The sequence below is a fragment of the Aquila chrysaetos genome, chromosome 9, assembly GCF_900496995.4.
Source record: "Aquila chrysaetos chrysaetos chromosome 9, bAquChr1.4, whole genome shotgun sequence".
NCBI classification, from domain to species: domain Eukaryota; kingdom Metazoa; phylum Chordata; class Aves; order Accipitriformes; family Accipitridae; genus Aquila; species Aquila chrysaetos.
This window is the reverse complement of record NC_044012.1, coordinates 24,564,588-24,586,616: the sequence shown is the minus strand read 5'-3', so window position 1 is coordinate 24,586,616 and position 22,029 is coordinate 24,564,588. Positions and strand designations below refer to the sequence as shown.

At 55.4% G+C, this 22,029-nt stretch overlaps 2 protein-coding genes across 14 annotated transcripts in view; both read right to left on the bottom strand.

Annotated features, from left to right (window-relative positions):
* The window catches only part of PI4KB (phosphatidylinositol 4-kinase beta), a 29,017-nt gene extending 13,341 nt beyond the window's left edge, over window positions 1–15,676 (bottom strand). Inside the window, exons 1-3 of one of the 5 annotated variants that reach the window (XM_030024485.2) lie at window positions 15,550–15,676; window positions 15,080–15,195; window positions 7,814–8,783 (exon numbers count right to left, since the gene is read on the bottom strand). In XM_030024485.2, coding sequence (XP_029880345.1) covers window positions 7,814–8,755 — 942 coding nt within the window. In that variant the 5' untranslated portion in view covers window positions 8,756–8,783; window positions 15,080–15,195; window positions 15,550–15,676. Of the gene's footprint in view, window positions 1–7,813; window positions 8,784–10,654; window positions 10,752–10,916; window positions 11,072–15,079; window positions 15,199–15,549 lie in introns of those variants that run through there. The other 4 variants (XM_030024484.2, XM_030024489.2, XM_030024487.2 and 1 more) reach the window with 4 other exon arrangements.
* A 458-nt stretch (window positions 15,677–16,134) lies between these two features.
* RFX5 (regulatory factor X5) lies at window positions 16,135–21,714 on the bottom strand. 9 transcript variants are annotated; one of them, XM_030024512.2, is made up of 11 exons: window positions 21,246–21,713; window positions 20,713–20,878; window positions 20,409–20,539; window positions 19,759–19,792; window positions 19,250–19,332; window positions 18,948–19,073; window positions 18,598–18,714; window positions 18,095–18,176; window positions 17,616–17,817; window positions 17,300–17,397; window positions 16,135–17,164 (listed from the first exon to the last, which is right to left on the bottom strand). In XM_030024512.2, exons 3-11 carry the CDS (start codon window positions 20,525–20,527, stop codon window positions 16,211–16,213), a joined length of 1,815 nt encoding a protein of 604 aa, XP_029880372.1. In that variant the 5' UTR covers window positions 20,528–20,539; window positions 20,713–20,878; window positions 21,246–21,713; the 3' UTR covers window positions 16,135–16,210. The 9 variants fall into 9 exon arrangements, with proteins under 9 accessions (XP_029880372.1, XP_040982232.1, XP_029880376.1 ...); XM_041126298.1 differs by having other exon boundaries at window positions 20,713–20,872; XM_030024516.2 differs by lacking the exon at window positions 20,713–20,878 and having other exon boundaries at window positions 17,616–17,814; window positions 21,246–21,714.
* Between the last annotated feature and the right edge of the window lie 315 nt (window positions 21,715–22,029).

Here is a 22,029-nt window from a genome sequence, read left to right as displayed (position 1 = left end):
GACATTTTTGGGGATTCTATTCGATTTCTGATGACTTCCCCAGTGAGGTCATGTACTTTTACGGCAGGCAGCCAGCAAACTGAAATAAAAAAGTGCAATAGGGAACACAGCTCATTGTGCGAGCAGACCCAGCAAAGTTTGGGTTCCTCCAGATGGATCCTACATCCCCCAAACCTTCCTCGCCCTCCAACAGCTCCAGCCACCCCAAAGCTTCCTGCCACACCTTGACACCTCACACATCCCCTCACTGGTGACCGGGGGGGGGGCTGCTTCGGCACAGGGCACGCTGGCCAGCCTCGGCAAGGGGCACAAACCTCCACAGAGCAGCTGATTCCACAGAACATAAAGAAACTCGGCACATTTCTGGCTTCTCCTCTCTGCAGCATTTGGTCGATGCTTCAAAAAGTTGCTGCTGGAGGAGACAAGGATCACACGAGACTCATTTCCCTGGGAAACTGGGCTGGAAGGAGCAGGAAAATGAACCACATTCAAAGGGTGCCAGCAGCATGACTCCTCTCCCTTGCAAACTCGACATATGGATGAGCCATTTGCCAAGCACGGGCGAGCTTCCAGATCTGTCACTCGGGAAACAAGAAGCCTTGAATGTTTAATACTCTGGTCTCAGCTGAAACGTAGGTGCAAAACGGTGTTTACGGTCAGTCGTGGCCGTCACCCGCTCTCTCCCCATTGCCTACCACTCCGCCCTGTGCTCGGGACAAGGCTCATCCGCAGCCACCATCTCTGCAGGGTTTGCTTTGAGGTTTTAAGGTTAAAATTCTTGGTCTCTCTTAAGGTGTAGCAACATTCAGCACAAGTTTCTACCCAGTAAACACATACTGTCATACCGATAAAAATAACTTCATCTCTCTTTGTAAAGAGTTCGACAGTGAGCTCAGCACGCCTTGGCCCCAACGTTGCTTTTGCCTCCACAAATCCTTTGCAGAAGGACTTTCCTACCTGTTATAAAACTAAAACAGGTATTATGGATGGCAGTGTTTTCTATCTTAAAAAATAATTTAAAATCAAGACAGCTTTTGAGAGGCAAACGCCTCACCAACACTGCTTGTATTATGGGGAAATGTAGAAGTTTTAGCTAAAAGACAAACCAGGATGCCTGGAGGAGTCAGACTTTGCAGCTTGAGTGACTGCTATCACTGTGGTCAAGTGGAAACCTAACAGGCAAAGGGATGCCCTACCAAATCCAAAGGGAGGATGCAGAAAAGATGCAAAACCTGCCAACTTGGACCCATCCATGGGACCGTGGCGCACCTGGCAGCGCCACCTTCACAGCAATTTGCCATGACAGCATTGAAAGCAATTCTCTGGTAGCCATGCTGCTGTTATCACAGCAGAGAAACAAGCTCTACCAGAAAAAGCACATTTGCCAGCATCGCTGAAGGTGCAATTCCAAAGGTAAAAGGCCAACGCTCTTCCACTCCCCGACTGGCAAAGGCAGGGCAGGGACGTGGGCTAAAAAGTGAAAGACTGGGGTCAGACACGTTTGGCAACCTTGAATAAAACGCAGCTTTCAAATCCAGAAGTCGCCTTCCAGCGCACACGCTCCAATAAGCGAATCCCTGCAGAAACGCAGATGTAAACAGATTTGCATATAAACCCTCGCTGCTGTTTCTCAAGAAAACACTGATGCTGCTGTTAAAAAAAAATAAAAACCCCACGCTGTGGGCAGCGCTTGTGTCGCATGAAAGCTTTGCTCTTCCTCCACCACCCACCCACACGCAATGGCTCCAAGTTAACAGCGAGGCGCTGGCATTTAAGAAGCTGCCATTTCCAGTGCTCCCTTACCGGCAGCCAGCCTAGATTCTTAACTGATTATTCAATTAGCAGCTTTCTAATTAAAATTTTTTTACTTGACTAGTGGAACCAGTTCAGCCAAACGTTTCTGTTCGCACTGAGACGCAAGTCTGCCCGGCTCTCTCTACCATCAGCCTGGCTCTGAGCAGGAGCTCAGTTCAGGCTCACAGCTAAAGCAAGCTGTTCCCATTTAAAAATAGCTGATTTCAATCCAGTTGGTCAAAAAAAAAAAATTAAAAAGCTGGTTTTCCCCTCCTGCTCTGCATATTTTGAACCTTGATCTTAGCTCATGAAGGGATCCGAGACATGAACCCGTCTCTAGGCAGACAGTGTGATTTATTCTTCCCACCTCCAAGGCTTCGGGAGTTAAAACACTGGTGGGAGGCAGAGTGGGGCACAGGGAGCATCCTCCCTGTTTCATCCAGGTACAAGGTCTCAGCTATAAAGTTTGACGCTGTGCCCTAATATTAAAATTTCTTAAACTCCAGGATTCGCCATCACAGTCCTGGATTTCTCAGCACCATCAGCGCTGCACCCTGCCACGCTGGCAGGGACGCCGGGGTCAAATTGTGGAGCATGGTTTGCAGGGGAGATAAAGGGCTGAATGTTGGTAACTGGTGCAAACCCCAGCCCGCCAGATGGGAAAACTGGGGAGTGAAATAGCTCACCACCAGCCTCAGCTTTAACTCAGAGTTGTGGGGTTTCATATTTGAAAAGTATTTTCCAAAAGCAACAGCCCTATGAGAAATGCAAAAAGGTGCAGCAGAGCAGCAGTGCATCCCGGGCACATTCATCCCTGAAAATGCCAACTCAGCCAAGCCCCGGCTCGGCTCGGCTCAGCTCAGGGGCGCAGACCCCGGGGGGTCCTCGTCCACCCCTAGAGAGGTGGGGGAGATGAGAACAGAGAACCAGGGAGCGGTTAAGGTGCTGCCATCGCTGGTCACCGCCTGCTGAGGAGGAACCAAGGCAAAGGCATTTGCATGCTGCAAAGGCAGCACAACCTGTTTGTGCAACAAATCCCCCAGGGCGGATGCTGGCGAGGACTCATTGCACCTTTACAGCAAATCCTGTTGGGTTTACGGAGGAGGCATCATTAAAAACCAACCACCCCAAAGCCAGCAACGCTTGAGTTTTGTAGAGCTAGGTAAAATGAAGGCGATCAGACAGCAAGATGACTTTCTCTGCTCCAAGTTCAGCTCTCCCTCACCCCAACAGGTACCTCTAGGTCAGCTTGAGAAGTTTCTGGTAGCTTGGCCCAGACGTGAATGGTTTTACTGAAGGTTAAGCAGCCGCTCTGCCCTGGGTGAGGTTTTGTTTCCAGGTTGCTGCCTGCAGCCCTGCCAAAGCCCTGGGCAGCCAGACGTGATGTCCCACCCACGGCCAGCTTCCACCCCAACGAGGTTTCACCAGCCACGCAGCCCAACTCCACCATATTTCTGCCCAGCAAGACCAACTTAACAGCACTATTGCGCAACCAAAGGCACCAGCAGGATGAGCTTATGCTGCAGACAGCAAGGAACCTGTCTTAGAGGTTTAACATTTAAACAGGCAAGAAAGAAGTAAAGCATCCCCATTGCACAGCGGTGGGATGCCAATCTGCCCCCACGTCTGCAGCATGGGGATCCCAGCCACAGTCTATCCATCTTCTGGCATCCCAGCGGACTGTGCAGCCAAAGATACCCAACCACGACATCTCAGACCATCTCCTACAATGAAACACTTATCAGTGCTCCCCTGGTTTCCAGCATGAGCATCAGGTTACAGCAAGTTCGTCCCCACCAGGTCTCAAGCTGCGCAGGTGGAAAATTCAATGCTGAGCAGCCCCAGCCAGCACTTTTAATCCACCCTTTGTCTGTAAATGGATCAGAGAACAGGACACACCTGGATTCTGGCAAAATACAACCACCACCCTGGATACCAGGGCTGGAAGAACAGCTGAGTCCATCCACCTCAAGCTGGAGGAACGCAAGACAACATAAGTTTCGAGCTTGCGGCTTTTCCTTTGCATGCCTTTGTATTAATTGAAAAGTAACAAATGCAAAATAAATTTATACCATTAGAACACTATCATGGAATTATGTTATGGATGCATAACCCGGGGGGGATTAAAAACCCACAGCGCAAACGGCACTTGAAATAAAACCTCTCCTGCCCATTATTACAGTGGTTATGCAGCATGAAGTGACAACTGGAACATAGAGACCTCAGCGGGAAGAATTATTCTCTAGAAACAAAGCACCACAGCTGCAGGCAGCCGCGGGGGAAAGGACAGATTCATCCCAGGGGTGACTACTGACTTTGCTAAGAGCTGCCCGCCCCCCCCTGCTCTAAAACCAATGCAGACTTTTTTTTCTTAAGTAGCATTAATACCTGCTTTGCGTCTGACTCAGCTAATCTGGGAACAGCAGGTATCGGAGCCCCTCTCAAGGACCAGCAGCAAAGGACAGAGGCACCTTTAAGAGCCTAGAAACAGGGAGGACCTGGCACTGTGCTTCAAGGAAGATGTGGAGCAACAGGCAAAGGTCCAGAGGAGAAATAACACCCCAGAGGTCTGTTAATAGGTGACCTACGGGAAACATAGAACAGGCCAAAAGCCAAAATTGTTCAGTGGAGAGGAGATTGATGGGACATGGGAAAGTAACCCCAAAATTGTTCAGTGGAGAAAAGACTGATGGGAAAATAATGCAGCCAGACACAGAGGGATGCTGCAGAGAAGGGAATGTGGTGCCACCACCTCCTCGGTAGAGCTAAAAAGTGGCTTTGGACTCCAGTAACAAAGGGGAGACAAAGCCTGGATGTGAGAAACTGTAACCGGGAAAAAGCCTGGACGTAAGCCCTACAGCAGGCTGCAGAGCCTCCGGTGCAGGCAGAGTTTGCAGGACACTTCCACAAGAGTCTTTCAGGGACGGGTGGGACATACCTGCCTTCTCTGTACCACTCCTTTCCCTGCACCACTCATCTCCAGCCCTGTCCTCTACAGCTTGTATTTCAGGTCTACACCCACCTGCAAAGGCACCAGCCCAACACTTCAGCTTTTCCTCCCTACAGCTCTTCCAGACTGAGTTTATTCCATTTCTCCTGCTCTTCAACAGCCTCCAGCCATAGATCAGAAACAGCCAACTTCTCCGCAAAGCCTCTTCTCCATCCTCCACGACCGACCCCTGGGCCCAGCTGATTTGACTCCATCTGCACCAGACAATGAATTGTCCATGTTCATAACCCAGCTCCACGTTTGCAGTGCACAGAAATGCTGCATTAGCAATACAGGACCGCTGAAGAAGTGTCATGTTTTACCCTTGGCTGGGTTATATCTGGCTTTTTTTTTTTTTTTTTTTTTTAAGAGATTGGAAAGAAAGACACACAGCTGAACCCTGGATGAGTTTGCAGGCTGAGGCCGACATGACACCAGACACTGCAGGCAGTGCTTGATAAGGAGATTCAAGCATTGCAGCCTTCCTTAATCTAGACAAATGACTTCTTGCTTTTACATTCGAGTTTTGCAACTTTTTGCAAAGAGAGAAACAGAAGTTTCTCAGGAGGTGCAGCAGAAGCTGCAGAAGCAGGTTCCCGACCCACACTCGATGGCACAGACACCGGCGGCAGAGACACAACAGTATAAAGGGAATAAAGTAACTCCCAGATGAGCACACATGAGGTTTTATTGCTGTAAAATCTCTATTTTGAGAAAGTCTGGGGAACAAGGTAAGGGCTGATGCCAGCACAACACCATTCAGACATCTGCGGGTTTCCTGGACCAAGCAACTTGTAGATTAAAGTAGTGAATTCCAGAATTTGCTGGAATTTACGCCAGACCTTCCCAGCCCCACCACCACCTGGCCAGCTCCAGGGAAGCTGCTTTTTGCAGGGGATTGCTGGTTTCAAACAGGAGGCAAAAACATTCAGCACTTAAAATAATACAAGTCCAGGAAGGTGGTGGGGGATATTTGGAGACCAGGAAAGTTCTTACAGCGCCTCAAGTATCCCTATTGCTGTGCACCATTTAAACAGCTTGCCTGGCCTCTGGATCAAAATACGTTTCAAACATTGCCAAGAGAAACTCTTTGCAGCGCTGTTTTCATCCATCACTTATGTAAAGCTTCGGTTTCCATTATTCAAGCAGCTGCAGCCAGCATGAGCAGAGAGACCTTGGTGCATCCTGCTCTCCATCAGTCGGTTGTCTTCCACCAAGCAGCCGATGGGCAGAGATATGAAACATTTCATTTACCCATCAGCAAATGCTGTGACCCCAGCTCGCAACTGGGTTTTCACCCAAGAACTGCAGGGAGCAGGACAGGGTGGTTTGTACTTGAAACCTGCCTGGATGACTGCTGCTTCATGCCTCCAAAACCTCCTTCAAATCCCTATCGAAAGAAGCCTTCCCCAAGTCCGGCAGACAGGCAGGAGACCACGCAGCCCCTTCCAAGGATTTACAACCCAGTGCGGAACTGAGGGAAATGGGGAATCTCAGGCAAGGCAGGAAAGCCAAGAAATACTCCACCGTTACGAAAACAGTCATGAGATCTCGAATGTCTAGATGGAGCCGCAGGGAAGTCTGCTTTCAAGGTCTCATCCACACAAGGCACAGGGATGACCCAGAAAAGGAGCTGGGTGGAGTCTGGCTGATCTGCCCGGGTGCCGGGTGAACGGCTGCTGAAGCCCCGCCGGGACTGAACCTTTGGTACTGTGGTTTTACGAGCCATTTCCGAGCCTGCTGGGCCATCCCTGCTGGAGAGGTGAACCACCTCCCCAGCGGAGCATTTCAACTTCTTGAGTTCTGGAAGAGGCATTGCTTTTCTCGGATTTGGTTAGCACTGCTCATAAAATTTGCATTTAGCACCAGCTCACCTCCTCCATCCTCTCCCGCTTGGCATCACCATCTCAGGCTGATGCTTACGCTAAAACCCATCAGCTCTTCAAAACAAAGCAGCAAAATAAAAAATTTCCATTTCCAGCTCTTTTCCCTCCAGCCTCGCATGCCCACTACCAAGGATGCTGCTCATCCTTTTGCTCCATAAGTCTCTGTCAGCAGATGTGTGAAATGAATAATTTGCATTTTCTTTGGGAGAAATCCCACTCAAGCGAAAATGCTCACTCTCCAGTGACCATGCACCGATACAGCAGCTCAGCACCAAAGCCAAAGCAACTTTGTGCCGATAACTTTTCAACACTTAAACGTAAACGCCGCAAAGCCCATGGGAGCTATTTGGGTTTGGAAGACACAGAACACACATATGCCTCAGTTCACCTATTTAATTGCTGTTTGCTTTGGCATTAAACTGCATTAGTGCCCAACCCTGGAAACTGGAAGCGTCCCCTCCACGCAACCCACCCCCTCCAGCAGGGAAAACCCGGCTTTCCACTGTCTTGGAGCTGCGAAAAGAGGACAGAAATCCAAAGCAGAGCTCGGCACAGGGCAGCAGCTGCAGACAAATCCCACAGCTGCAGCTCTCAGCCCTACAACCAGAAGTGTGTGTGCATGAGAGGCTCGTTTTGGCCAGGGCCCTAGGACAGAGGAGCTGATGGGTTTATCTGCTCTCTTCTGCTCCCAGCTCTCGGCTGCCTGGGGCCTTTTCTGCCTGCGAATAAACCTCACCGTTGCTAAATCTGAACAAGTCAGGACAAGGAGAAAACGAGATTTCCAACAGCAATCAGATGGCTGCGGATTGCAAAACAGAGACACCGTCCAAGTTGCCCAAATCGTGCGGGAATTCAGCCGTGTAGGAAGCGACTCAGTCCTCCTGACCCAGCTTTCTAATGCCCTCCCTTCCCCTCACACCAAGAAAACTCCTCCTCTGGAGCCCCAGCACCCTCAAGCGTGACCCACCGGTGCATGTCAGTTTGCTTTGAGACACAGGAATCAAAACTTCAATCATTTGCAGCAACTAGGACAAAAATACTCTGCAGTAAAGGAGGAGCTATGAGATGAGAACCAACCGCACGAGCACAGCCCTGGGGGCATCCCTTCCAAGGAAGGCTGAGCCTTGGAGAGCCCCAACATTACCTCTTCCTCGCTCTCGACTTTGGGATTGCTGGCTGTGCGCTTCAGATTGCTGCTCAGGCTGATGGTAACGGTGGCGTCCGACTTGGACCTCTGGTGAGTTCTTTTGGAAGGAGACAGCCCCATATCGGGGGCTGGGCTCAGCGATGGCAGCTCTCTCTTCTTGTAAGCTGGCTTCAACTCGTCCGAGAGGATGAGTTTCCGCAGCTTGGTCCCACGGGAGTGTCGCTGAGTGGAGATGTGCATGTCCGAGGAGTAGGCGCCCAGCAGCAGGGCACACTGCAGGGAGAAGTTGATGCTCTGCCGGCAGCGGTGCACGATGTATGGCTTGATCGCATCTCCCACGTCCTCGTCCATGTGAATGTACATATTCAGCAGCTGCGGCAGGTAGAAGTCCACTTCTTCGTTCCTAAAGCAGAACAACCTATTCCCAATGTAAGCCTGCACACCAGGTTCCTTTGAATTGTATAAGTATGAAATGGCCATGGAGATATCAAAGAGTTTGGATTCAAAGAGCCGGAGGAGCCAGGACTGCTTAGCAGAGTTATTCTTCTGCCGCTTCCGGGCGGTTTTCACTGTGTTGGCCATGGTCTCGTCCTCCTCCTGGATTTTAGAGGCCGTGCTGGGCGGATCGTCCAAGCACTTGATTTCACAGCCCTCCCTGATGTCTCCATTGGCCAAATCCACCACAGTCCGTGGTGCATGCTCTGCCTCGCTGCCATCGGCCGGTTTTGTTAAGCTGTCGGAGGAGATGCCGTGCATCAACTTGACCTTCTCCAGGACCTCTTCGCAGGCTTTCTTTGCCACCTCGGGGTCGATGACTGCCAGCTCCCCAACACCTTCTGTGATGACGCTGAGAGACGTCCCGCCATTTCCTTGGGGCGCTGAGCTGGGCGCCTGGTCCAAGCCTGTCCCTCGGGCTGGGTCTACAACAGAGTCTCCCATAGCAGTGGCAGGTCTGCACACTTCAAAGCTGAAAGAAAACAAGACAAAAAGAGTCAGGGACACAATCTGTGGAGGAGACCTGCTTCCAGCCTGAAGGTGGGAAAACAGGAATCCATGCCAGGATACACCTCAAGGGAAACGAGAGCTGAGATGAGGTTTGGTGCAAACCTTTTCAAAAAGCCTTTGTCTAGAGAGGGAAGGTACCCCAAGCCAACGCACACAACACAAGCCGGCCCAGCGCAACGCCAAGCTAGTCATGTTGGGTTTTAAAGGTCTTCTCGGTGCCCCTTTCACTCAGACTTGAAAGAGAGCTGTAAGCATCTATCAGCCATTACACAAAATTTCCCTGTTACCATGACGATAAAAAAATTGAGCAAGCCAAAAAGAGAAAGCGGCGGGGGGGGGGTGTGTATCAGGTTGCTTTATGCTCTCCACCCCAAAGGCATTCTGCAACGCTTGGGATTAGAGGGCCACAGGCTGGGTGGACCCAGTGGCTCTGCTTCTTGCTAGCGAAGATAAAGTTTATCCCCCGTGCTCAGCTTTTGCTCCTTTAACCTCCTTTTGGGACGGAGGGTGAGGGTGGTACACAGCACTTTGATGGTGAAATCCCCCGCCGGTGCCGGGCAATGGGTGAGCAGAGAGCTGGAGCAAGAACCAAGTTTGTTGCAACAAGGTCCCTGTTTTCAAAGTCCAGATGCCACTGCCCAGATTACGTATCCTCACCAATGATTAGCACTTAATTACATTTTAAAAAGAAGATAAATGAGGGATTGAACACACTTCCTGGTTTCCCATCTTGATAAAAAGAGCAGCGGTGCATCTCTGTGGATAACCAGCAAGAATAAAGAAGGCCAGTGCCAAGTGAAATTGTCCTCTAAAAATAAAATAAGGCACTCTATTCAATCTAACATCATTACTGCGGCTCTGACTGCTTCCCTTTATTGCTCATACGCTACAACAAGACAGCTCGTGATCAGCAGAAGGGCACAATGCCTTTTACAAATGTTAAGCACTGCAAGCAGATTGCCAATTCCCTCCTGCCTTTCACGTCCAGCACGGTGGAAAAAATTACTGTCTTTGGACAGTAAGTTCACTGAACCATTTTCTGCCTGTCTGTTCCCCCAACGACCCCCAGCCCCTGTTTTGCCTGCAGAAGCTGCGCCGGCAGGTTCTTGCAATGAGATATTTCCCCGTTAATTTAATGACCTTGTTTTATCTGTTTATTTTTACAAGTCATTACAGCTCCAGATGTGGGAGAAAGGGGCAAGGAAACCCACAGCGTTTCTTTCTAAATATTCCAAGCGAGTAAAAATGAGGTCGGTGTGTCCAGATGCAAGCGCCACTTCCCAGAGACCGGTTTCTTCCTCTTGTTTTCAAAGCACTTAAGCTCTAACTACGAGGTGAAAAAAGGCTGACCAAAGTTCAGCAGTCTGAACTGATATGAATAGCATCTTTCACCCCGTCCGCATGGCAGTGACACACAACGTTTTCCTCTGTGCTTGCCATTCCCTTCGGTACAAATCCCACAAGCTTCAAATATTTGTGGTCATTAGATCCTAAAGACCCTGGGAGCTGAAGGAAGTTGTTTTTCCTTCTTAGTGAGCCCAGCCTTGCCCCACAAAAGCCCAGACGATCTAATTTTTAACTTAACACCACACCAACAAAAACGAGATCCTTCGGTGTAACTTGGCAAGGCGGGATTTGGAGAGGCATGGAGTGGAGCTGTGTCCCAGGAAGAGTCGCACAGAGCTTCGCTTGTGCCAGCACTTCTGGGGTCCTTCAAACGTTCGCATCAAGACAACTGGGATTACAAACTAATGAAAAATAAAAAAATTCAGTGGTGGCATCTGCTGGAGTCCCAAACATGGCTGTGTGGCCACACACCAGGTGCAGAAGTACCTGCGATCCCAGGCAGCTCAGTCACCCGCAGGGGGCCTTCCGAGCCCCGACTGTTTATCCGATGCAGGGAAATGCTTTTGACATCCTCCTTGCTGGGCTGTAGAGGGAGAAAAAGTGCGTAGGATCCCGTTAAACCTCCCTCCCCATAAACACAGGTCATGCAGGTGAAGCCTGGTGCAGCGTGACGGCACATGCTACAATTCTGGACGTTAAACCTCCTCCGTGTCCACGGGAGAGGCTAGATCCGACCTGACCTACTCACGCAAGGTATCCCGATGACTCCGAGGCACCCGTGTCACAGTCACCGCGAGCAGAGTCGCTCCCACTGCCAGCCCAAACTCCACGATCCTTTTGCCACCTTCATGTGGCCAGCCAGGCCTGGAGGGGCCCTGAGCACCGGAGAGGAGACATCCGGCCAGAGCTCGCAACTGCTGAGTGGGTTAAACTTGGATTAAGGAACTGCGCAAGATAAATCCACCCACGGGCCTGCAGGGTTACCTCTGCACCGCAGGCATGGCTTTGAAATCCGTGCATTGCTTTTTTTTTTTTTTTTTTTAAATCAGTGCATTGCTCTTTTTTGTTTTTATTATTATTATTTTGCTCTTCAGCTCCCCCCCCCCCCGACACTTACACAGCTGCCTTCTTCGGTGACATCCCAGCAATCGGGCTGTTTGGAGCCCGCCAAGGACACGTCTCCACTCCTAGCGCTCCCTAAAATCCCAGTGAGGGAATTCACTCCCTGCCTCCTGTACCTTTCTGCATTTTTCCGTGATTCACATCACCATTTGTTAAACATACCACAACATACTATTTACCTCTCGAGGCTCAGCATAACTCCCCTATTCCAAATCGCTGGTCTCAACAGGGATAAAAATCCCATCAGCTGCACACAATGAAGCAATCCAGTCTGGAAAACAGGCTGAGCTGAATTCATGTGGTTCATCCTCCACCCACAGCCGTAACGGGCCAAGTTTCTCTCTGGTGGAATGGCCCTGAAGTCAGTGATTAAATACAAAATAAAGGGAAGCCCCTACTAGCACAGAAACTACCGCTGAAGCAGCGGCATGTCAGTGCAGCAATTCAAGAGCATGGTTCCTTCAGGAAGGGACAAAAGCAAAGGGAGATCTACAGGAACAGAGCTGTGGCTTTACAGGAAAAAAAAAAAAGAAAAGTCTCGCTCCTGCCTGACTTGAATAAGAAATATTAGCCCTGGCAAAAACCCAGGAGGACAGGATGAAGCCTCACCAAGACATCTGGTCTCTATTACGCTGCATTACTTTTTGTTTTGCTCAGCACTGAGGGCCTTCGACATCTTGCTGTGCCTTCGGGAAGGCCACAGGAGTTGGGATGGGCGCAGAAAACATCACAGCAGCGCTGGAGGCTGGAGAAGGATGCACTGTCAGTGTCCCTCACCACGCTAAGGGGAGAGCCCCTGCTCCTCGGAGTGCCCCTCTGGACCCACTGCAAGCAGAACAACTCAATGCCCTTATTAGGTGATAGCTTAGAGGCTGGGGAAACTGAGGCACAAAGGGACTGTGAATGACTCTGCTCACGTGGGGGAGATGGGCAGCATGCTGTGAACACCACTGAAGAGAGGACAAATAATTCTTCCTGGGGGACGCTTCACCCTCTTTCAAGTCCAAAAGGCCTTTCAGGAGAGACTCGGCACCAACACAGATGGGCTCCCACCTGTTTTTCACACTTGGCTGAAGCAGATTCAACCTCTGCAGAGCATACAGGTCTCACTCCGCTTCAAAAAAAAAAAAAAAAGCCACATTCCAGACATCGCCTGAGGACAAACTCTGCTTGTAAACTTCCCCTGCTGCACATGGGCACTGCTTGGGGACTTTCCTCCCATGGAACAGCACCGCTTCCATCTTGAAGGATGCACACCATGGAGCGCATAGCAGAGGGAAAGCAAAAAAGGTGAATTTTCAAGGAAATGGGCAATGGGAGGCCCTGAGCCAGAGACTGAGTAATTGCTGCCACCACAGACAGACAGCATGGGCTCCTCCATCCAATGCAACCACCCCACATCAGGCCTCGGGATGGAGCAGCCTTTGAGAGCCTTTACTTGGGAAACAGAACAAGCGCAGGACAAGCGCAGCTCCTCTCAGCTGAATTGGTGCCTCAAACCAGTATGTCAAAGCCCCGACACACCGGACCAGCAGTTTTCTTAACAAAACAGCAGTTACGAGCAACGCTCTGCTGGAAGAAACAGCATCAGCTAAAGCAGCCGCTGTGGGTGGCCTGAGCTCACTCACACCTTAGCTACGTGACGCACAGCTCCTAAAACCCATCGTGGTCCCCAGCCCAGCAGCGGCGCTCACCGGCTTGGTGACAGCATGGCACAGCTTGGCTCCTCCAGTAGGATGGGATGCAGGAGCGCTCTGCTCCTGTTCAGCCTCACCAAGATGTTTTTGCTGGAAGGACTCTGCATCCCGGTGCCGAGCTGTATTTGGCCAAGCCTGTGTCCCCGAAACAGCAATAACCCTGGGGCTCGCACAGGCCAAACAATGACTTGCCCCTAAATTTGGAATAAAATAAAAGCCACGCTGCAAGAAACGCAGCAGGAGAATGACAAACTACACAACACATTAAAGAATGGCTCTCAACGCTCCTCGGCCTCTTGGCTCCTTAAGGGAGACGCCACTAACTCCCTACTCCGAATGTCCATCCACATCAAACCATAATTTGTCTCTGTGGCATCCTTCCTCCCCCACTGTAGAGCAATGGTCCCGGCACTGCAGAGGGGACAGAGGCACAGGGAAGAGGGAAAGCCGCAGCCTGCCAGCCCCAGAACCGCACCACCAGCACTTCCTTCATTCCTTCCTCCTCCACAAATGATACAGCCCCATGGGAAGGAGTTAATTTATGAGCAAATCACTGGATTTAACTTCCCCATTTAAAAAAAAATAAAATTGTGGGAGCACTAAAATCTCTCTCACCTCTGAGAGGTGCTGAGAAGTGGCCCAACCCTTTGGAAAAGGTTTCTTCTGCTGCAACAGGCATCGATTCAGCAAGGAAGCCCTTCGCAAACCCACTCCGTGCATACCACAGTGGTGGCTCATCCAACATGTCACTCACACAAACACATCCAACCTTTTGTCCTCTTCCTTCACACCTCTCTGCCCCTGACGAGTGTTAATTATGATCCCTGAGCAAGGGACGACAAACCCTTCCATCCCAGCAACCTGTTTCTGAGCACACCAAACCCTTAAGCAAGCCATGCTGGCACAGCCACCATGGGAAGTTTCTTCCTCCCAGTGATCACAAGGTACTTTGTGCCTGAATGTTCCCACACTCGTTTAGATATGTAAATTCACTATTTCAAGCTGCTGTTGTTACCCACAGTCATGTCTGAGTCTTCCTCTAAAGCGTGACTTGAAATAAGCTGTCTAGATGCGACAGAAAACAGAAGAGAAAAGCAGGAGCCCACATCCCCGGCTCGGACTCCAAGAGCAACTCTTCTGCTGCCGATCCAAGCACGGACCCTGAACTGCGTGATGACAAATTGCCTGTGATTTAAGGAGCACAAGGCTGCGGCACAGACTGAAATCCCATTCAGATTTGCAAGCAAGAAGTCAGAGACTATTATCGCCGTCAAGCAGAGACTGCAGGCTGAGCCCCAGTCCTGGGGCTGACTGCAGGAGCAGATCCCTCGGCATTCACACAAGTTGAGGGCTGCCTCTGACACGGCGGTTCACACAGAGTGTGATGAAGTCCCGAAGGGGAGTTAAAAAACCTCAGAGGCGCTGAAAAGCCTCTGCTATTCCAGCCAGCACTGAGAGCAGGACGGCAGCAGTGCTGGGTGAAAGAGCTGGAAACCAGCGTTTCCACCCAAATCTGCACCCAGTTACTTCCCCACAACGCTTCTCAAAGTTTCACCCTGGGTTAAAGAGAAGTAGGGGATAGCAAAGTGATTAAATATTATTATTAATCATACCTAAAGATACTGTCAACTTGAAGCAGAAGTTTCAGGGGGGAAAAAAGCATCGAGGGATTACTAACCCACGGCAAACACACGTATCTTGACAAACCGCTGCTCAGCAGCCCACCAACTGAGCACGTTACATAACCTCTCCGGTCTTTAAGTAGATATTTTAGGCAATTACAAAGCGCGAGGGGCACCAGATGGCTTGGGGGAGGGGGGGGGTGGCAAAGCCTAGTCAGAAATGACAGTAACAGCATGGAGAAAATCAGCTGAAAAAGTCTCTGAATGGGTTCTTGCAACACTTCTCCAGCCGGCTAGCCTGGGCCACAAGCCTGGCTGCATCCCTGAGGGGGGCTGTGATTTCGGGCCAGCACCGAAGCCAGAGAGGTTGGTGTCGTTCCCACCGGCACAGCGGGATTTAGGGAAGATGGTTGGCAGAGATTATTGCCTGCATCCCCTGGAAGGAGAAGGAGAAGGAGAAGCAGCGGTACCTGGTACAATCCCATCCCGCACGGCCGTGTCTCCGGTCTGGGATGCCAACAGACGGGGCAGCGCGGGCGGCTCATCCTGGGCAGAGGCTCTGTGGGGCTCCGGGGACAATCGGCTGCTGCTGAGGGAGGGAGTAAAGGAAGAAAAAAAAGAAGAAAAGATGATTTTCCTGTTCGACGAGGCGCTGCCCTCCGGGCCCGCAAAGCCCCGGCCCGGGGGGGGCGGCGGAGCCCCGGCCAGCCCCGGTCTACCCCCGCGGCCCGGCCGAGGAGCAGGGGGCGGCTCCCCGGTGACGGGCGAAGGCCGGGCCCGCCGACTGACCTCCCCGAGCGGCCGCCATCCCTCCCTGCCTCGCCGGGGTGACGGTTCCGCCGCGGCCCGTGGCCGGGGGACCGCAGGAGGCCGCGGAAGGCCGCGGGGGGAGCCCAGTGCCTCCCGGCGCGGGATCTCCCGGTACCGGGGCGGCGCTCACCTGCGCGGGGCCGGGGCCGGGGCCGGGGCCGGAGGCGGAGCAGCGGAGCGGAGCGGGCCGGGCCGGGCCGGCGGAGCGGCACGGGCACACGCAGGCCCCGGCGGCCCGGGCTGCCCGCGGCGCCGCCTGATGGGGCTGAGGGGGCGGGCCGCCCGCGAGCGCCCCCTTCCGGCCCGGCGGCACCCGCGCGGCGGAGGGGGCGTGGCCGAGGGCCGTGGCCCGAGCGGAGGGGCGGGGCGTGCCGCCGGAGGGGAGGTTGACGAAAACTGGCTCTTTTTCCCGTTGAAAATCGCCTCCGCCGTCATCGTCGCCCCCGCGGGAGGCGCAGAACGGGAGCGCAGGTCCCCGCACCGAGCCCGGCGCCCGCCCCACGCAGAGGAAACTGAGGCACGGCTCCACGCGCATCCGGCCTCGCCCCCCCCCCGGCCGAGGGGGCACAACTCCCACGCCGGCCATTTGACCCCCCCCGCCGCGGCTGGGCCGACCCCCTGGTGAGGGGGGGTCCCACACACCCCACACCCCCCCCGCGGGGTGGGGGAGCCCCGGCGCTGCCACCCCCGCCACGGGTCACAGACAGGACAGACAGACAGAGCGCTTGGTTTTTAATGGCAGGATGCACGGCAAGGCACGGGGCGGGGGGGGGCCACCCGGGGAGCAGCCCCTAAGTGCCAGGGTGGGCACAGAGCCCTGCCCGCCCCGGTGAGCCGCCCTGGGACGTGTCAGCAGCGGAACCGGCGCCTGCCTGTGTCCGTCCGTCGTGGTGTGAGGCAGGGGGGTCCCCGGCAGGGGGGTCCCAGGCAGTCCCGGTGTCACCCAGTGGGGACCCGGCCTCGTCCAGGCTCCGCTGTGCCTCCTCCTCCTCCGGTGCCAGCTCGTGGCCGTCGACAACCTTGGCACTGGTCCTGCCGTCCTGGATGACGCTGACCTGGGTGGGCAGGGACCCCCCGGCCGAGCCGTCCCCGAGGGGTCCGGTGGCACTGCCACCTCTGGGAGAGCCGCCGCCATCGGTACCCACAGCCGCCCCGCTGCCAAGCTCTGCCGTCTCCCCGGGGGACCCCACGGCCCCTTCCTCCGGCCTCTTCCGTGGCCGCCCACGTCTCCGTTTCTGGGGCGTAGCATCGCTGGCCGGCTCCAGGGGACGCTTGGTGGCCTTGGGGCGCTGCGAGTCCTGGGGGCCGGGACCCTCGCTGCCCCCCGCGCTCCGGGGGTTGGCGGGGGTCTCGGCCGCGGGGACGCCCACGCCAGGCAGCAGCACGTTGAGGACCGGGACGGCGGCTTGCTGGCTCAGGAGCCCGGCTGGCCCATTGGCCCCCGGGGCCAGCCCCAGGGGTAGGGAGGGGGAGGCTGTGCCCACCGGCAGCGGCAGGGCCACCTTGACCGTGCCCCCCAGGGGGGCGGCCGTGATTTTGGGGGCCAGGACGGGAGGGGAGGAGCGGACGGCTGTGGCGCCAGGTGCCGTCAGGCACTCCCCCGACGGGATGCGGGGCAGGAGCAGGGGCAGGCGGGCGACCAAGGCGTTCACCTGGGGGCTGCTGGCCGCCTTGGGGGGTTCCAGGGGCTTCTTCTTCTCAGGCCGGGGCGGGCCGGGGGTCTTGGGGCTGCTCTCCTTCTTGATCTGCGGACAGAGAGAGGTGCTGGCAGGGGGGATGTCGTGGTGGAGTAGGGCTGCTTCCGCAGGTGTGCCCCCCTCCAGGCTGAACGGGAGACCCGGGGGTCCTGGCTCCCCACGCGGCTCCAGTGGGGGTCTCACCTGCCCCTGGCTCCTGTCACCACTCTCGGAGGTGTCCAGGCCATTCTTCTTCACTGTCGATGGGGTCCAACTCTCGCGGTGGACCTTCTCCGTGCTCTCTGCGAGTGCACAGAAGGTGACAAAGGCGGGACGTCCCCCTGGGCCCCTTGGCAGCTCAGCCACGGGTGAGGGCTGGCAGCAGCTCAGCTGCACCATGGGCAGCTGGAAGGGGACACTGTGTCCCAGGGGAACCCGTCTTCCAAACCCTCTGTGCCCCTTGGGGGTCCGAGTGAGCCCGACAGGGGGCTGAGCAGGGCTGGGGCTCCATCCCACCCACCTGAGACCACCATGGCCATGACCAGGTCGGCGCGAGGTGAGCGGGAGCTGATGATGTGCTGCTGGATGAGGAACTGGGCCACCTCCACGATGTTGTTGAAGGAGCGCTTGAGGATCTTCTCGGCCCAGTCGCAGGTCAGGGCGCAGGCCGCCTCCATCACCTCGCTGTTGTAGGACTGCACCAGGTCCGTCAGCTCTGACTGCTGCCGGTGGAATGAGCCGTGAGACCTCGCGGCATGGGACAGGATGCCCCCGGATGCCAATAGGGCCTGATCCTGACACCCCGGCAGCTCACAAGCCTGCACAGGCAGGCAGGTCCTTGTCCACCCTTGGGGAGGTTCCTGGGACAGAGCAGAACCTGCTCCCAGAGAAGGTGTCCCTCCACCCCTGCCTTCGTTAGATCTAACGAGCGAGGAGGCTTGTTACCCTGCCAAAAGAAGGTGGGCAAAACCCAAGCCATGGAGGCAGCAGAGGACTTACGGTCTCGGTCACTTTGAGGTCTAGGCTAGGCAGGGGCGGCAGGCTGACCACCGTCTTCCTCCGGATCCCGCTGTAGCAGTATGTTTGGCAGGGTTAAGGTCTTTTGCTGTCACACAAACACGGCCGCAACAGGCAACGGATCACAGCTCGAAGGGGTACGGGGCTCAGGGTGGGCTTGTCCTGGAGGCGTGACAGCAGCCAGCCCCGTGCCAAGCTGAACTGCTCCCTTCTCAGTGTGCTCCCTGCCTGCCATGAGCTACCCCCAGGCTGCCCCGAGTGTATGGCAAAGCCGGGGCAACTCCAAGCCCCTCTCAGACAACTGAGCTGAGCCTTCAGGAGCCAAAAAACCAGGAACTGGACCCTCTCAGAAGCTCTCAGAAGCTACAAAATACCACCTCGTATGCAGACTTATAAATGGGAGAAGCTGGAGAAGCAGCAGCAGTTGCCACCAGTTTGAGCAGCTCCCTGGGCTTCCCTGGCCAGCTGGGCATGTGGAAGGATATTTCGACTGTCCTCGGCCTCCCAACCGTCGGGCTTTGATGTTTGGGAATATCTCCCGGATGATCTTGCCGAAATTGGCGGTGCTCAGAGGGCGACAGCAGAGGTTATCGCAGTATCGCCTGCCGGGGAGAGCTGCGGGTTAAAGCCATCAAGCCCTTCTCGCTGCCCTCCGGACGCACCAGTGTCTCCCCGCTGATGTGGCTCCTTTCAGGAACCCAAGGTTGGGCTGGGCCATTCCCAAACAATCCCAGGCACTCGCTGCCCTCCAAACCGACCTCTCCACCGGGCTTTGCTGGACAAGCCCGGCCCCGGGGAGAGACGCTCCTCGTGCCAGGCTGGCCCCTGCGCTCACTTGTAGGCGTCGTAGACGTCCTGCTTGGGCAGGCAGGTATCCGTGTGCTCCTCCAGGTGGTTCCGGATCCAGTTGCACGCATGCATGTACTCGGCTGTGCTCAGCGAGCTCAAGTCCAGGCTACTGCTGCTCCCGTGGGAGCCCAAGACAAACATTTAATTAGCGGGGAGGCAGCACAAGCAGGACAGGAGAAGGTGGAGCTGTGGCAATCTCCCCCTGGCCTCTTGCGATCTGTATCCCCCACCATCATCCTGACAGCCCCTGCTCTCATAGACACAGCCCCGGCTCGCTCCAGCACCCACCTCTTCTCCCCCAGGCTTGGTCCTGAAGGCAGCTGGAGGTAGAGGTAGAGCTTGTCGCTATCTGAAAACTTCTGGACATCTTGCTACGGTCAAAGGGTCCACAGGGAGGGGGAGAACGGACCAGAGACAAAGAAAGGTTAAGGATCCAAAATAAGGACGAGCTGATGCAGGCGGCGCTCTCGTTACCCTCTGAACGGCAGAATATGATGGGGCACTGAAACCAGAGCAGCTTTGTCAGCATGAACACTGCCTGCGCGCAAAGGAACCAGGTAAATGAAGTAACGGGAACTGCCCCTCGAGGGGACTGGAAAGGATTGTCCCACACAGGGCTGGGGGATTGCGTGCCACCCACTAGGCAGGGTGCTCACAGGTTTCTCAGGGCTAATCCCCGCAGCCAGATCCTGACCCGATGGGAAATGGGGCCCACGGTTCAGTTTAGCTAGGATAGGAGAGAGGCGGAGACACGTCATTCCCTCACCCTCAGCCCAATGTGCCGCAGAGGCACTCACCAGGATGGCGTCAACTTTGTTCTGCACGGATTTGCTGCGTGGGACAGAGACAAAAGGTGTTAGTGCAGAGCAGGACAACACCACAGCAGCCGGGGCATTCCTCAACCCGCCCAGCTCTCTGCCACAGCTGCTGCCCAGGGCTCCCGAGGACAGCGCTGTCCCCGGGCCCTTCCAGACCCCACATGTGCGCCCCGGCGTGAGCGACAATGCCAGACGGGGACACTGGAGCACCAAGAGCCGAAGGCTGCCTGCACCCATGGGTCAACACAGCCCTTTCTTCCCATGCTCCGAGTTTCCCTGTGCACCCACAACCCAGCTCTAGAGCTGCATGCTCTACCCTAATCCTAGGGAGAGCAGAGCAGGCGTAAAACCACATCCCATGAGGTCATAGCAGACCAGTCTGCGCTACTGTGAAGCCCTGAATTGATTTTGCACCCAAAACAGGCAGCAAGCTGCTGGCAGCGCAGCGGGACCGAGCAGGGCACGCCTGAGGGCATGCCACTCTGCAGCGCCAACGCTGCAAGCACCGCAACACTTATCCCTTCAGTCATGGGGCTGCAAATTAATCAACCTTGTTAAATTAAGACACATTTGGTAATGCTCAGATTAACTTCAAGAGCTGCCCAAGGAAAAGCGAGTGCTGCCCTTACGAGATGGTGCTCTTCAGCTCCTGCAGCAGTGTGCTCGACTCCGTCGTGCTGCCCCGGGAGCTGCTGGGTGACAAACTTCCCTTTTTGCTGGCTCGGGTGCTCAGCTCTTCGTCAGCCATGACATTTGGTTCCTGTTGGGAGGTGAAAACCAAAAATTCAACTACAAAAAAGAGAAGAGAAACCCTTCAGAGTTGTTAAGCCCTGAGTGGACACCCACAGGGCTGACCTCCAGCCACCTGCCCCTGGGCTGGGCTCGGGGAGGAAGGCAGGGCGGCTGTGGGGCTTGGCGCAGCCAAAAACTTGCCCGTCCTCAGCCCCTGTCCATCCTGGTCAGAAGACGTGCCCCAGCTCTGCAGGCTGAGCTCCATCAGCTGGACACGAGGCACCAATGGACACGGAAACGGCCCCAGTGGTCCTAGGAGGGATGTCTCCAGCAGCACAGACTGCAGCCGGCTCTGGGTACCCTGCTCCTGGCAGGTCACCATCAGGGCAGGTCCCCAGGGAGATGGGGACATGGGACAGCAGGAAGACGGAGGTCCTCGTGAAATGGCGACGTGGGGCAGCAGGAGGGCAGAGGTCCCCAGGGCCAGGGCCACCATCGGGGCAGGTCCCCGGGGGACGGGGGTGCCAGGGGCTCCGTGACAAGCGCATCCCCGCCAGTGCCAGCTGCCGGAGAGGGGACGGGGGACAGGGACAGCCGCGTCCCGGGCCGGGGAGCACCGGGGCAGGCCCGGCGGGGCTGGGGTCGCATCGGGCCGGACCGACAACCCCCCCCCCCCCGCTCCTGCCCCCGGCCCCGCAGCCCGGCGGGCCCGAAGCGCCCCGACCCGCACCCACCTGCGGGCGGCTACAGCGGGGGCGCGGCCCGTCTCATGCCGGGCCGGTTCGGTCCAGTTCGGTCCGGTTCGGTCCCCGCCACGTGCCGCTGCCCCGCGCGCAACAGGAACCGAAAGTGCTGCGCCCCAGCGGGACGCGCCCGCGGGCCCCGCCAGCCGCTTTTTTCTGATTGGGTACGGCGCCGCCGGTCAGCCCGGATACTGCGCTCTCCTTTAATGCGATTGGCTGCTCTGGCTTTCCTACCCGGATACAAGCGAGGTCAGTGTCCTGAGTGGCCGCGCGCGAGCTGAAGTCTGCCTAGCAACAGGCTTCTGATTGGTGAGACGGGAGGAGGAAGCACGAGTGTAAACGAGCATGTGCGTGAGTAGTGCGTGTGCGTGCAACGTGTGTGCATGGGGTGTGCGTGCAAGGGGTGCAGAGCGCGCCTTCAGTGTACACGCAGCGTGTGTGCATGCATGTAGGGTATGGGCATGCGGTGTGCACAGTGCGTGCGCACATGTGACATACGCACGTGTGTACGCAGCCTGTGTTTGCAATGTGTGCACGCAGGGTGTGCGTGCAGTGTGTTTATTCATGCAGTACGTGCACAGCATGTGTGCAAGTGTGCGTGGCACGCGCGTGGGTGCCATTTGGGGGTGTATGCAGTATGCGTGTGCACACAATACACATGTGTGCTGCATGCGTGTGCTGGGCAGGGTGCGTGCACTGTGTCTGCAGCCCGTGTCTGTGCAAGCCAGAGGCTCCCGCTCCCAGCGTATGAACAAAGTTTGCTTTTTTGGGAGAA

Bases quoted from the DNA above. Each gene is read 5' to 3' on its own strand.
- RFX5 (XM_030024509.2), bottom strand. From the start codon at position 20,016: ATGGGTGCAGGCAGCCTTCGGCTCTTGGTGCTCCAGTGTCCCCGTCTG. The intron at 18,177-18,597 runs ATATCCTTCCAC...ACCCTGCCAAAC, and splicing joins GGAGGCCGAGGACAGTCGAA to ATACTGCTACAGCGGGATCC. The intron at 17,818-18,094 runs GTAAGTCCTCTG...TTCCACCGGCAG, and splicing joins ACCTCAAAGTGACCGAGACC to CAGTCAGAGCTGACGGACCT.